Source organism: Rutilus rutilus (genome assembly GCF_951802725.1).
Source record: "Rutilus rutilus genome assembly, chromosome: 1".
NCBI classification, from domain to species: Eukaryota; Metazoa; Chordata; class Actinopteri; order Cypriniformes; family Leuciscidae; genus Rutilus; species Rutilus rutilus.
In genome coordinates, this window is record NC_140209.1 from 4,869,287 (window position 1) to 4,885,167 (window position 15,881).

At 39.7% G+C, this 15,881-nt stretch overlaps 1 protein-coding gene across 1 annotated transcript; it reads left to right on the forward strand.

The window, feature by feature from the left end:
* Positions 1-14,836, forward strand: LOC311302283 (uncharacterized protein). Its single transcript, XM_084428026.1, has 3 exons — positions 1-61; positions 2,656-3,012; positions 12,921-14,836. Exons 2-3 carry the CDS (start codon positions 2,955-2,957, stop codon positions 13,916-13,918), a joined length of 1,056 nt encoding a protein of 351 aa, XP_084284152.1. The 5' UTR covers positions 1-61; positions 2,656-2,954; the 3' UTR covers positions 13,919-14,836.
* Positions 14,837-15,881: the final 1,045 nt, after the last annotated feature.

Below are 15,881 nucleotides of genomic sequence, written 5' to 3' on the forward strand. Positions count from 1 at the left end.
CTCGCTTCCCTCATTGAGAGTTTCAGTGTCGAGTCTTCTGAGGAGAGGAGAGCAGTTCACGGTATTTCTCATATTTACTCAACCATCACACACTTTATACAGTTTGATTAAGCGACAGGCTCATTTCTGTATTGTTTTCATCGATCACAGCGATACTTGTGCGTCTTTTCTGGCGTCTTCCTTCTGAAATAAACATTTAGTGCAGCAGCAGCGAGCATGAGGAGAATTCATGTTGAGTTCATTCAGACCTGAGCGATTTTGAGTTCGTTTGTGTGATTGACTCGATGTTTGGAGTGAGAACTGAATGTCAAGTTAAAGTTTGAGAACTGTGATGGGAATCAATCTCAGGTGTTTCTGTTGCCGTTTTCATGCTTACCTTTATTATTTATTATTGTCGACATTTATCTTTGGCAGATTACATTTACTTATTAAAAATTGATGTAGACACTTTATTGCCCCTGTATGAGTAATGAATGTGGGAAATATCAAATCTATACATGGGAATATAGATAAATTAAGTATGACACAGGAAACGTTACATTTTCTTTATTTTTAAAGGGGTCATATAATGCCATTTTTGTACAAGCTAATATGATTCTTTAGGGTCTAAATTAAAAGTTTGTAATATGCTTTAATTAAAAATTCTCATTAGTATTGTAAGAAAACACTCATTTTACCTGGTCAAAAACAGCTCTGTTTTCAGCACGCCGTTTTTGCATGTGTCTTTAAATGATAATGAGCTTTGCTCACCCCGCCCTCTGTTCTGTGCATACACCGTTTCTAACACAATAACCATAACGCATTGTTCATTATAAACGTGGGATTATGAATTATATTATGTACATAGAAAACATGCCGTAATGTACCCTGAGTGTAAAAATAGCCACATTCATCGTGAAGCGTGCAGCAAGCGATACGCAGAGATTAATATAAATGTTAATAAACCGTTACACTCACTTCAGTTCTTCTGGAGGTGCAGCAGGAACACGAATAGTTGGTATGGATCCTATTTTCAGGAACAGCTTCTTAGCATAACATATTTATGGGGTGGCGAGAGGGGGGCAGGAATTTTTGAGGGGTGGCAACATATGGCAGAAATATATACTGAATTTAAATCGCAGTTAAATTGGCCATAACTTTTAATTCGTTGCTGCCAATAGGGATGGGTATCGTTAAGGTTTTAACGGTATTACTACTCTTACCAATACTCCTTATCGATCCGGTACTTTAACGGTATTCTTATCTGTTCTTTTTGTTATATAAAAAAAAAAGGGGGAAAAAACTATTATGAACACATTTAATATTGCTTTATATTTTGAAATGTAAAATAAATATCTATAGCAAAAGAAAAAGCAATGCTTTAACAAAACAAATAAAACATGCATGTTATGCAGAAAGGTGCAGGCTTTTGTGTTTTATATTCAGAAAACATAGGACACCAAAAACAAAGTACAAACACATGGTCAAACTAAAAAAGTAAACAATTAAACAAATATACAAATTATATACCCAGTGCTTTAATTTCAGTAATGTCGGCATTACTGTTCAGGAGTAATGTGGGCTAAAAAGACATCTAATAAAGTCAGATTTAAAATAACACTGCATAGGTTATCATAGATAAAAGCCAAAATGATTCATTCAAGAGCTGCGACTGATTTTCTCTTTGCCTTTTGTTGTTTGGTTCACATTAATGGAGCAATCGTCAGCAGGTTTATTAGACTGCTGCCCCTTTAAGATCAAATGCAGATCTAATCATTATTACGCATCATATTTTCTCCCAACTATTAACGCCCATTTAAGACATAAACTGTATTTAAGTGAATAAACTGTTTAAGTGAATCTCCAAGACAGCCATTTTGACATATTTGATCGTTTAGATGTGCACACGAAGCCCAAAATATACGTTGCTTGTCTCGGTAGTTGAACTTTTCTATTGTAAAACAGTCAAATATAAACAAAAAATTCTACTTACATTTTACCAGGCATTCGTTAACTTATTTAACTTGATGATCCTGAATGGCTTGTTGAATGAGTGTTGATAGTCTGAGGCTCATCAATATTAACAGATCTGCTGAAAACACTCTTTATTTCATGACAGTAGTTCCTGTTTTCACCTCATTTATTATGCTGATGTCTTCAGATCTCATGTAAATTGACACTTAAAGCTCATTTCATTGGTGTCAGCAGACTGAGGGGATTTGTTGGCTACTATAAGTAGCTTTAAGAAATTCTAGTATGGTAGTCTCAGCATATAAGAGTGATTTCTTTGTTCTGTAAGAAGTAACCGGCAACATCTGTTCTTCATTATGTGGACCTCTATGTTCAGATGGGGGAATGGTCTCCTGTTCTCTCTATTATGAACACAGTATAAGAGTCCTCCAAGCTACTAATGTACATGGTAGGATAGTCAGAAACTGACCATACAGGTATACATGGCCTTATTATTCAATGTATCATATTCATATATGATGTAAGGTATACACTATCTTATTGGTAAACCCGCTAACAGTCTAACTGTAGCCTATGTTTATTTCTGTTTATGCTTTCAACTGTTTTTCTTACCATTATTTATATTTTGAAGAATTTACATTATTATATTCTGATGTCTGAGCATAAAAACAAATTCAGTAACTTGTATATTTTTGATTTTGGCAGATCAACTCCTACCACAGCAATCACATCATTAGTGAATCTCCTCCCACTGTAATTCATCATCAGTGAAGCTCCTCCCACTGTAATTCATCAGTGAAGCTCCTCCCACTGTAATTCATCATCAGTAAAGCTCCTCCCATTGTAATTAATCATCAGTGAAGCTCCTCCCACTACATTCACATCAGTGAAGCTCCGCCCACAGTAATTCAGCAATAAATGCTGTAAATTCCCATCAGCTACAAGGGAAGACGAGCATCAGAGCATCTGCAAAGACTGAGTTTATTAAAGAGGACAGTGAGAACATGACTGATCCAGAACCCTGCAGAATGAAACACACTGAAGATCCTGAAGAACAAAGAGGTTGGTGTTTATTCTTCATTCATTCATGATGCTGAAGAACATTCATATTAGAAACATTCAAGCACTTCATCACATTTAGATAAACAGTTAAACTATGAAATGGCACAGAATGTTCTGGGTTTTCTTCAACAAATGGTCAGTAAAGGGAGATTTGAGACATTTTTATTTTTATTTTCGACATCAGATCAAGCTAAATGCTATCTTAACTGTTTTATTAGGGCCCAAGCCCTGAAAGGGCGGAGGCCCTATTGTTTTCGTAAGGATTATATATATTTTTTTTCTTTATTATTATTTTTCTTCTGCCTTTTTGCCACTTTTGGGGCCCTTAACATGCTCAAAAACTCTTGAAATTTTGCACACACGTCAGAACCTGCGGCCATCAGGGCCGGACTGAAGCTGGTACTAGGGTGTGGCAGGGGGGCTCGACAGCGCCCCCTGGAATGGTGTCTGAAAACATGGTCAATAAATCAAACACACTTGCATGTAATAATATGAAACTCGGTACACATATAGATCTCATCGGGCCGCACAACTTTCGTGCTCTAAGTTTTACACCAGCCCAACAGGAAGTCAGTTATACGTTGTTTGGAAAACGCATACAATGGAATGTGAAATACTCCTCCTTGGGAATTCATCCGATCGCCGCCAAACTCGGTGTGAATGAAGTCAAGACATTGAGGATGAATTCTTGCGAACAGATTTTTGATATCTCGAACGGTTTGGCCGTGGCGAGGAAACGAATTTATGGCGAATAATGGGACACAGGAAGTGTGTTATAACTTCTGCATACGTTAACTGATTTTGATGAAACTCCAGCAGTGTGTTCGTTGTAAGAGGCCGAGCACATAGATGTGACTATTGTGAGTCAAAGTTATAGCGCCACCAACTGGCTGCAGGAAGTTTGTCACTTTCAAAATGCTTTGAAGTCACTCTCTTATTTTTACCCGATTTGCTTCAAATTTTATGTGTATAATGTAAACACACGGCAGATGTAGACCTGTGAAAGGTTTATTGATATCTTAGATACTGTTGCCGTGGCAACGCATCAAACTTTAATATTTTTTTCAGATGCTTTTGAGACTCTTAGCATGCTTCAAATTGGATGAAACTCAACAGACACATAACACATATTAGCCAGTAGACATGTGAAAAGTTTCAGAAACGGGCGTGGCAGGGGGGCTCAACAGCGCCCCCTTGAACGGGGTCTGAAAACTTGGTCCATATATCAAACACGCTTGCATGAATTGATGCTGAGTTCCATCGTTTGCCACTGTTCTTAGAGTATGTGTCCTCCATCAAAAACTGGCTGGCCACTAACTTTCTGCAGATAAATTCACGTAAGACTGAAACACTGATCTTTGCTCCAGACCACAAGATCCCGCACTCTGACAGCTGTGGAGCGGGCTCCTCCTCACAAGGTTGAGGCACGTGCAATCAGGTAGCTTGCATGACCTGGTGCACTTGCAGGATAACTGGATTGTCAGCTGCCTGTCTTCATCTGTGTTCCACCCATGCTCCTCGGGACTCGGCACAGCCTCTAGATAGCAGCCTGGTAGTTGGCTCAGATGGCGTGCATGAGGAGGCAATCTTCGCATAGAGGAAGCTGGCTGGATTCAACCTCTCCTCGTCTGACACAGAATAGTTGGTAGTGAAGAGCGTTGACCTCTGCAGTGCTGGTTGATGGCACATACATCTTACAGGTGGTTGCCTGCAGCTTCTCGAACAGCTCATCAGACACAGCCCATGACCGACCGAGCTCCATGAAGGCTTCTCGGCAATCTTCCTGTGATTTCATCTGTTTCAGGGCACCCACTTTGCCACGTCCCGCAAATACACGGACAGTGTCGCAGCCAGTGAAGGCATGCATGCTGAGCAGGGCATCTGCGGAACTGCTGCCGAGAGACTGGCGCAATTTGGATATGTCAATGTACCTCATTCTGTTCTGGGTGCCGCTCTTCTGGAACAGTGGGCATGGGATATCTCTGCTGAAGACCACACCCAGAACCAGAACATCTGGGTCGTCAGCTGTGATGATCACCGCTTTGTAGCCTGACTCTGCTGCATGAAGAGCATGCAAAAGCATGCGAGTATCCGCTTCCTCCTGTGATGATTTCAGCTCTGTTGCCTCTTCCCAGTGCTCTTTATCCAGCTTGAAGCAGTCTTCGCCACATGTGAGGTACAGAGTCTTGTCTTGGAGCTTCTCTCTGTGTTTGGGCTCTTTCCATTCTTCAACCAAGTAGGCGATCAGGCTTGTCTTGTTGGTAGCGCTGGAGAGCAGTCTCCTCCACTGCTGGATCTTGTGGCCTGACACAATGTTCCTGAACTGAATTCCTGTGTCTGTGCCTCTCTAAGCCATCTCAGCATCTTTGATTGACATGTCCTTGTACACATCAAAGATAACATCTATACGCTGGCTCTTCCCCCCTTAGTGCAGCACCTTGTCCAGAGCTGTGACAGCCAACTGCGCAAAGGTCTTGTCTTGGCCCTTCAGTTTCTGTAACAGGCTCATTCCATCAATGACGGTTGTTGATGGCTCTGGGATTTCCTCAGCTGGGGACACGCTCTTCTCCAACTCTCTGGCCAAAGCTGCCTTGTTTGTCTTGCCTAGAGACCCATCCCCGTTAGCTAGGGCCCAAGGCAGAGGTCCCAGAGGATGAGCCAAGACATCACTCATGTGTAGTTGTTGGCTCTGTGCCACCAAGATCATGTGACCAAAGAGGTTTCTGTCTGCGTGGGTTTCTGGGATAGTCCTAAAATGGTTCAGGTCATACTTAGATGGGAGAGGTTATTATGTGAGTATAGGAGATCATAAGTCTGAGTGGACATCCATGACATGCGGAGTCCCTCAAGGCTCAATTCTTGTGCCACTCCTGTTCAACCTGTATATGCTCCCAATGAGCCAAATAATGAGAAAGAACCAGATTGCTTACCACAGCTATGCAGACGACACACAGATTTACTTAGCCCTATCGCCTAACGATTACAGCCCCATTGACTCCCTGTGCCAGTGCATTGATGAAGTCAACAGTTGTATGTGTCAGAACTTTCTTCAGTTAAACAAAGACAAAACTGAAGTCATTGCGTTTGGAAACAAAGATGAAGTTCTCAAGGTGAACACATACCTTCACTCTAGGGGTCAAACAACTAAAAATCAAGTCAGGAATCTTGGTGTGACACTAGAGTCAGACCTTAGTTTCAGTAGTCATGTCAAAGCAATAACTAAATCAGCATACTATCATCTGAAAAATATTGCAAGAATTAGATGCTTTGTTTCCAGACAAGACTCAGAGAAACTTGTTCATGCTTTCATCACCAACAGTGTGGATTATTGTAATGGACTCCTCACTGGCCTTCCCAAAAAGACCATAAGACAGTTGCAGCTCATACAGAACGCTGCCGCCAGGATTCTGAGCAGAACCAGAAAATATGAACATATCACACCAGTCCTCAGGTCTTTACACTGGCTCCCAGTTAAATTTAGGATTGATAGATTTAAAGTATTATTACTGGTATATAAATAATTCAATGGCCTAGGACCTCAATACATTGCAGATATGCTCACTGAATATAAACCCAACAGATCACTCAGATCACTAGGATCCATATCAGCTAGAAATACCAAGGGTTCACTCAAAGCATGGCGAGTCCGCTTTTAGCTATTATGCTGGAACCAGCTTCCAGACGAGATCAGATGTGCTCCTACAATAGTCACTTTCAAATCCAGACTCAAAACACATCTGTTTAGCTATGCATTTAATGAATGAGCACTGTGCCAATGTTCGTCCGACTGTTTGTACTGTACTGTATTTTATTTTTTTCTTTCCTAAACTGTTCTAATTATTCTTATTTCTTTTTATTATTTTAATTTCTTCTATGTAAAGCACTTTGAATTGCCATTGTGTATGAAATGTGCTATATAAATAAACTTGCCTTGACTTGCCTTGATTAAGAAGTAATGTAAAAAAAACAGTTATGTTATATAAAATTCTTAGGTGCCGTGTCCTTCAACTACTGTTGGAAACATTCCTGCCGTGACCTCAGTCTGTGCTTCAGCCCTGACAGTTGCACCTAACACTGCATAGATAACGTTACGCATCACTGACAAGCCTACATTTACCGGAATTTTTTTTTCATGATCATTAGCTGTAACATCAATCTGTCAATGAACTAACGTATACATCAGTAAACACATAGCGTTCGTATCTCACTACTCTACCCTGCCAGCAGTGATGCGTGGGTCAATGTATAAACAAACCGCACCCGACCGATGTTTTCAACTAACCCGCCCGCAACTCGGACCGCAAAAAACGAAAAAGAAAATATTGTACCCGACCCGCTTCCTGACCCGCATTTTTTTTTAAGTAGCTATAATGCTCATCGTAGCGACTTAATATAACTTAATATTCTAATTTTGTCAAGAATTATAAAAAATCGTCAATATAGGCTCATAATTTGTACTAAAATAGTCTAAATGTTTAGTTTTAAAAACAATTTTAAAAAGCTGGCTATGTCTATTTTTATGTTTCTGCGCAAGTTCAGCAGACAGTGAGGTTCGGGTTTGTTCCGATCAGAGCTCGTGAGCGGAGAGCGCATTTCTGAATATTCCGCTCCGCTCACGGTCGCTCCCCCAACCCAGATGGCCTGCTGGTTCGAAAATATGTGGAATAAGGGCTGCCTCCGACATTTTTTTTTTCTTGTCGACTAGTTGTTCATTTAAGCCATTCGTGGACAAATCGCCCCTTTATATTAAATTAATTACTTAAATAGGCTAGCCTTCTACAGGAATAAGCGTAATGACCGCACGCATAAAGCTTGCCACAACCAGTTAAAGTAGGCTAATGATTATGAATGTGTCTAAAATAGCAAGGAGACATTTAATTGTTTAGTAATAAACTGGTGTTTTCTGTGTCGCTGCAAAGATGAAGTTGACAATGCGGAGATTGCGGACTCGCCATGAACGCCAGAGAGAAATGCACATTTCATATGGATTAGCCTACATAATCAGAGAGTATAGCCTATTTATTTTGGTTTGAATATTTTCGTTTAAAAGTAGACATTTCAAGCTTTCTGTAATATATAGCCTATATTTATCAAATCTGTGAGGCACAAGCTGAGTTTCGGCGTTCACATGCAGTGATCATACCGGCGCCTTATTTTGTCTGCTATATATTTGCTTCTTATTTAATAAATATGGGCAATTGACCTTTCGCCGAGCCCCGCCCCCCTTAGTTACTGTTGCTACGTCCGACAAACAAATGGTCAAACACGACCAGCGCGACAGATTGCCATGACGGGAAGAGGTATACCCGTGCGTGTCAGTGACCATTTTTGGAGCAATACCTCCGCGATATCCTCCAGATCGAGGCAAAAGGGGTTACAGTATGCAGTGGAGGGATATATTCAAAATATAAAAATACGCAATGAAGGAGACACGACTACTCTACGTCTCTGTCGAGGCGAATGCTTACCGGTGTTCATACACATAATTTGTGATATGACAAAGAACAAGAAAACAAGTGTTTAAAAGCATTGAAAGACACTCACTGTTGTGTTTTTGTGTGAAAGAAAAAACTCTCTGAAAATAAAAGTGCTGTCAGCAATAATTTCTTATGTGTGTTTTTTCGCATAACACACTGACTAAAATTTTAAATGCTGCAAAACACATGGGAGTTATATTCTCGATGCTGTAGTTTATCTGATCAGTCACAGTATATCATTAATCAAGCTTAATTTGACTTTTCAACTACAATTAGGCAGGGTGAACTGAAAGCTTTTACAATCTTTTAGCTATAACTTAACTTATATCATTGACAAAAGTATGTGGTGCATTTTCTTCCAAAAATTATTTTCTTTCTCAAATTCATGCTTCAAGTTGACAACGCACAATAAACGAAATCACACAATAACTGTTTAACCAGACATAGCCTTAATTTGCATCTAAATAACTTTCATTACTTGTCTTTCATAATGCACTTACCATAATATTTATTAGGGGGACAACAGATCACAAAACTCGCGGTTGAGACCATAATATTTATTAGTGGGGCAACGGATCATAAAACTCGCGGTTCAGACAATATTATGTTTTTTGAGTAACAGATCGTTTTTCAGATCAGAAAAACAAAACAAAAAAAACTTTAAGTAGCCATCGACACCACAGCCAGCAGACGTATTTATGCTTCGTAATGTTCGACACATTTAACTGGGAGTGGGGCCGTCCACACTGTTTTATCCATTGTAGGCATCGCTCACGTTGTGTTTTCGGCTTTGGGAATGGAAAGAACACAACTCCTCCAGACAATCTCTCGGGGTATAGTGTCCGATTTACAAACGCCGTGGGCGCATGCTTCACCATCTTGCTAATGTTTGTCGGACCTGCTCACATAGTAACGGTTGCTATGATGTGTGATTGGACAATGGCCGTTTTGGGGGAGGGGCCGGCGAAAGGTCAATTGATTGATAAAACATTGATCAAAATTAAGATACAATTTATACAAAACGAAAATCTTTTAAAAAGAGTTTTCTATAAAACAAAACTTAATGAAGTCGTCAAAATCATGTTTTACCAGAAACAGCGCCGTTGCTAGGAGGGCGCCAGCGCCTCTGCCTCTCAGCGCCTCTGCCTCGCGAGTGGATGATAGCCCTGAAGACGCCTAGCAATGATATACCTTTAGTGGTAGTATACCTAGGGGTGGGCGATATCTCGATATTTACGATATATCGAGATATTTTTTAAACTCGATATGGATTTTGACATATCGTATATATCGATATATTGTTTATATTTAATTCTGATTTCGGCAATTTGCTTGTTTGCCTTCTCTGTGCTGTGCTCGCGCTCGCCCCCGCCCTCCTCCGCCTCCTTGCTTTTGTTCCCCCTCCCCTCGCGTGTTGTCTCATTCAACCAAGTGCCCCGAGTCCGGTCAGGCACATACATTTTTCCCCGCCCAGCGAGTGCTTGAAGTGCGTCAGAAACAGCGCGCGCGCGATCAGTTGTTGTTGGTAATTTTTTGTGTAGCGTCGCCTCTCGCCGCATTGCTTTTGTTTGAGGGCGCACTCACACTTAACATGCTCCCCTGTAGAAACGGGCCTGGCAGCTCGCGCAAGGTCTAGACGCGGTGAAAGTTTCCTGATTGTGACGGATGGCTGAATTTACATGACACATTATAAATTAGCATTAGCCTAAGTTACCTATTCTGCTATACAGTGCCAAAAAGAAGAGAAGAGGATAAAGGTGGATAAAGACAGAGGTAAAGTGATGTAATGAATGAACAGTTTATCTAATTGTATAGTAGTAAGATACTGTAATTTAATGGCAGTTATTTTTACCTTAAACTTTATGCTAGCAGTTGTTCTGAGTTCCCCAGAGGCCCCAGACAGTGTGATTTTGTGACAATCATGTCAATTTTTAGATGCATTTTTATCACTTTTTTTTTAATTAATGTTTTACTCTACAGTTGTGCAGTTTTTGGGGGATATATGGGTTTTTTGTTTCTTTTTTTTTTGCCAAAATTAGTAATGATATTTCTATACAGGTTTATTAAAAATAGTGCAATATGTATTATTTCTTCCTTTATTTTACAGTTAAATTATTATTTTTGTATACAGGGATTTTTTTTTTTTAAATGTCGCAGAAGCACTTTGTTCCTACATGAACAGCCTACCTATTTGCACGTCAATAAAAAAAAGACTTTGTGGTATTTGGCATATTTGTTTTTGCAGTAGTTTTTGGGGGGTTATTTTTCCTGTAAAGATATCGAGATATATATCGTATATCGAGATATAGCAAAATATATCGAGATATATTTTTTGCTCCATATCGCCCAGCCCTAAGTATACCTTTAGTTAAGTTATCGCAGCGCGCTAAGAGACAATGTTATCGGAAAATGCAGCCCAGGTATATGCATAATGGAGATTCCAAAGCTCTCTTCTTTGGTCAGAACCATGGGGAGCGATCGCGGATTTACTTTAACAATGCAACACAATATTTAAAGAGCATCAAGCTATTAAAATCTATATTATGTATACGCACAGATAATATAACAGTAGGCTATATTAGTCAATATTTTTTTATTAGGTTAAGCAGTGAAGACTAAAATTTGATCTAATATTGTTTTTAGTATTATTATTACTTTTTATTAATATTCATAATCAGTAGTATTATTAATCGGTCGTATTATGTATCTGTGTTATAATTTTTATATACATTTATAATCATTTGTAATCCATTGTATTTTGTGAATCATGGAGGAGAGACTTTGTGAGACTTTGAGTTTGTTAGAGTTAGACTGAAATGTTTGTGCAGTGTTTTCACCAAGCATAGCATAAGGAGATACATTGTTAATGGGAACCACATGTTTCTCTGGTGATGTACTGTTTTAGTTACATTATAGTCATGTGTTTCACATCATGTGTTTTTCTGATAAGGCAGTTTTCTGGTCAACATATACAATAACTGATAGTCTTTGTCCATGGCAGAGAGATGACGAGATATTGGCTATAAAAACCAAGCCCTTCTGTCCGAAAAGCAGAAAGAGATGGAAGATGACTGCGAAGCTGAATCACGACCTTCGTTTTATCCATTGTCTCTTTTTCCTATGTCTTATATAAAATAAATAAGAGATCTCTTGGCAAAATCACTGGTGTCTGTTTCCATGAAATCAAACAACAGGGGAAAGCAAGATTTTTAAATCAACAGCAGTGATTGGATACAAATTTTTAATTTTGTTTTTAATTTAAGGCCCACCCACAATTGGTCTGGCTTATCCAAAACTGGAATCCTGGCGCCGTGCCTGGTTGGTCATGCCAGTTTTGTGGTTATCAAATGTGTAAATAGCATCGCAAGACGTAGCCTACACATGACAAAGCCAGCACTTTGGTCATCATCTTTCATTATTTCGGCAAATGTCTCCCACACTTTGCTCTTTCTATTTGTGTATTTGCGGAGCTTCCACTCCCCAGTCTTCACCTTTTCTCTTGCCGCCTCCATCTCTACCTGCAGACTGAGCTCGTGCGTCATCTTCGCGCCAGTTATTCAACCAATAAAGTGTAAATTAAATTTAAAACGTATTCATAGAAAATTGTGTCTAGAACTATATAAATTACAAAGGTTTAATTGGCATCTTTATTTCAAACGACCCGACCGACCGCGACCCGAATATCATTAAAAATATTTTTTGGATGACTCGTAACCGCGGGTGACCGCAGGCACCCGCTCATTTCGGATCAACCCGCGCATCACTGCCTGCCAGTACACACAAAGATAGATCAAAGTGACATTACGTTAACCAACCATTCAGAAACGTCCTGTTCGAGCCTTAAAGGTATAGGGGAGGATGTTCGATGAGCGATGCCGACAGCAACTTGTTAACAGTGCTTGCACGAGGAGAACTGGGCTCGTTTATGCTCTCTCGCACACGTTTAATAAGTGTTCCCTCTCGGGAGCAGGTAGAGTGTTGTGCATGTGCATTTTTTCAAAAAGTGGAGAGGGTGGTTCTTTTCTAAAATTCAGGAAAATCCTCCACTATACCTATAATTGTTGAACTTCTTCTGGGCCATCATCTTGTTCCGGGTCCGACTCCGGATCAAATTAATACGGTTGCACAATGTCCTCAGAGACTCCCGCTGCCATTCTTTAAAATATACCCTCAACTGTTGTCAAGGCAACACTCCACGTGTGTTGTCAAAGCGCCCCACAGAAGAGAACAGAGGGGTGTCAAATTAAAAAAATTTCAAGGACATATAATCAATTTATAAAAAGGCATCAAATTGTCATAATATTTTATAACAGTTGTGTACTTTCTACCATTACATCGGGGCTCACTTTCATGGCCTTTCACTTTATATTTCTCTCTTAATTATTTTGATGCACTGAAAATTAAATGTAAATTTTTTTTTTTTCATGTCAGACCTGATGGAAGAGAGCGAGGAGAGTGAAGAACTGAGTGAAGTGGAGGAGGAACATCATGTCCAACCGGGAGAAAAACCTTTGAGTCGCTCAAAGACTAAAAAGACATTTTTAAAGAAAAGAAGATCCAAGAAATCTTTCACCTGCACTCAGTGTGGAAAGAGTCTCATAAACAAACAAAGTCTTAAACGTCACATGAAAGTTCACACTGGTGAGAAGCCCTTCACATGTGATCAGTGTGGAAACTGCTTCACATACAAACCAGGTCTTGAGCGTCACATGAGGATCCACAGCGAAGAGAAGCCGTTCTCATGTGATCAATGTGGAAAGAGTTTCAGTCGATCATCATCCCTAAAAGAACACATGAGGATCCATACTGGAGAGAAGCCGTTCACATGTGATCAATGCGGCAAAACATTTCCTAGGGCATCAAAACTGAAGCAGCACCTGACAGTTCATACAAAGGAGAAGCCGCATTCATGTTCTGTGTGTGGAAAGAGTTTTTCACTGCTGCACAATTTACATATACATGAGAAAATACACACTGGTGTAAGAGAGTACATGTGCTTTGAGTGTGAAAAGACTTTTATTACAGCAGCACATTTAAAACTGCACCAGAGGATCCACACTGGAGAAAAACCTTACATGTGTTCACACTGTGACAAGAGATTCAGTGTGTCATCATCTCTGATAATACATGAGAGGATCCACACTGGAGAAAAACCTTACAAGTGTTCACACTGTGACAAGAGATTCAGTCAATCATCATCTCTGAAAACACATGAGAGGATCCACACTGGAGAAAAACCTTACAAGTGTTCACTCTGTGACAAGAGATACAGTGAGTCAGCAAATCTGAGATCACATGAGAGGATCCACACCAGAGAGAAGCCACACACATGTGATCAGTGCGGGACCAGTTTCTCTTTTAAAACTCACCTGAAGCGACACATGAAGATCCATACAGTGGAGAAACCACATCACCGCATGCATCGTTAAAATAGTCCAACAGACTACAGTGGCTCAACCTCAAGTTTATCAAGCCACGAGAATACTAGCTATTTATGTTTATCAAGCCACGAGAATACCCCGCTCTCTCCTACGTAATATTTACATTTAATTTGACAGTCATTATTTGTTTTGCGTACATACCCCGAATTACTTGAATAAATACCTAAAATATAAAAGGAGTGCATCATGCCTGAACCCTACATGAACTAAGTTTATAAATAAAAGACTTTTAAAATGTTAATATATTGTCTCTTTATTTGATTATTACTTATTGAAGTTACAAATATTGTATATGCATTTTCAGGGGTGTTTCTAGGTTTTAAAAACATCAGGGGATGAGCCCGAAACATCAGGGGCTGGGTAATAATGATTTGATACAGAGAATAATGTTATTGTATATATGCAGGGGCAAACTGGCTCAAAAATTCAGCCCTGGCACTGTAGCCACACCAGCACACATTACCACACAGTCATGCGTATTCAAATGTGAGGTAGTTAGGGGGGTTCGGGGACATGCTCCCCTCCCCCAATCAAATTTGGATTTCTCTGACCTACATATGTGCATTTTAAGGTGTTTAAAGGCCAAAAAAATTGGATAACAATAGCTTTAAAAGCATGTCAGTGGGCAGTAGCATAAATTATTTGTCAAGATAACAGATTCTTAAAAATGAGAATGAGGATAAATATTGCAATGAACGATCCACACTACAAAATGGAAATGCATAATGTTTCTGCTTATTGTTGACAATACACAATCACATATTCCAAACAGGAATGGCCTTAAATGAGAAATCTTTCAAGGATTATTTTGCATAGATGTTAGATTTCAATCAAAAACCAGTGCAATTTTTTTTGTGTCCAGAGGCAAATGAGCAATTTATATTACCATTAAAGATTGGTTTCAGCAACTTGTTTCTTTCCTGAGTTAATCAATGTTTTTGGCACTAATCAGTTTAAAGTTCAATTGTTCACTCATAAAGACAGTCACTTGTCGCCACCTACTGGCTTAATGATGCAAGTTGCGCAAACACAGACAAGCGGAGTGATACAAATGGTGAATAATACTGGTACATATTATATTAAATGTTATGTAATATATTTAATATATTTAAATAAATATATTATTATATTAAAATAATATAAAATATCAATATATTATTCTTCAATCAGTTATATGCAGCAGAATCAGATTTAACAGATTTATTTTTTGACCAAATGTCAAAATAAAGTATAGTCCTACAAAGATATTTTTATCAGAGCATGAGCAGAGCAGGGAGAACGAGAGGATCGTGATTCGTGTAATTTTACCAGTGTTGACGAGCACGGCTATACTATACACACCATGTTACAGCACAGTAGTGCTATTGCAAAAAGAAACAAGTCCAGAGAAATTTCATGTCGGCACGTTTTTTTTGCGGAATTTGCCTTTCCGGTGAGCGTGAGGAGAGCTCGCAACACAAACACACACACACACACACACACACACACACACACGGAGGTTGCTTGCGGAACATTGAGCAGAACGCGCTGTGAACACGGAGCGGAGAGCACAGCGCGCACACACAGCGGAACGTGCTTAGAAGTTATGCATCTTCGGAACTATGCTTCGGAAGCAGACTCGCACGCAAAGTCATAAAACACCCTGAGCCAAAGTCAAACCATCGCCGAACACGGAGGGGCGCGGCGGCTTTTTAGTATCTTTCTGACAAAAAACGAAAATGTTATTTTCGGTCAAAATTTTTTGGCAGCCTAAATTTCTTTGCATCCCTAATTTTAAGACACCCATATGCTCTCACGGGCCATATAAAATAATGTGGCGGGCCGGATTAGGCCCGTGGGCCTTGAGTTTGACTAGTTGGCACTTCAGCACTGCGTTGTCATCGGGTCCAGGCGAAGGTCCTTCGTCAGATCTGGGGAAGGTTATTAGTGACACAACTGGGCTAATATGGTC

Coding starts and splice junctions, on each gene's coding strand:
- LOC311302283 (XM_084428026.1), top strand. CDS start 2,955: ATGACTGATCCAGAACCCTGCAGAATGAAACACACTGAAGATCCTGAA. Junction 3,013..12,920: donor AGATCCTGAAGAACAAAGAG/GTTGGTGTTTAT, acceptor TTTTCATGTCAG/ACCTGATGGAAGAGAGCGAG.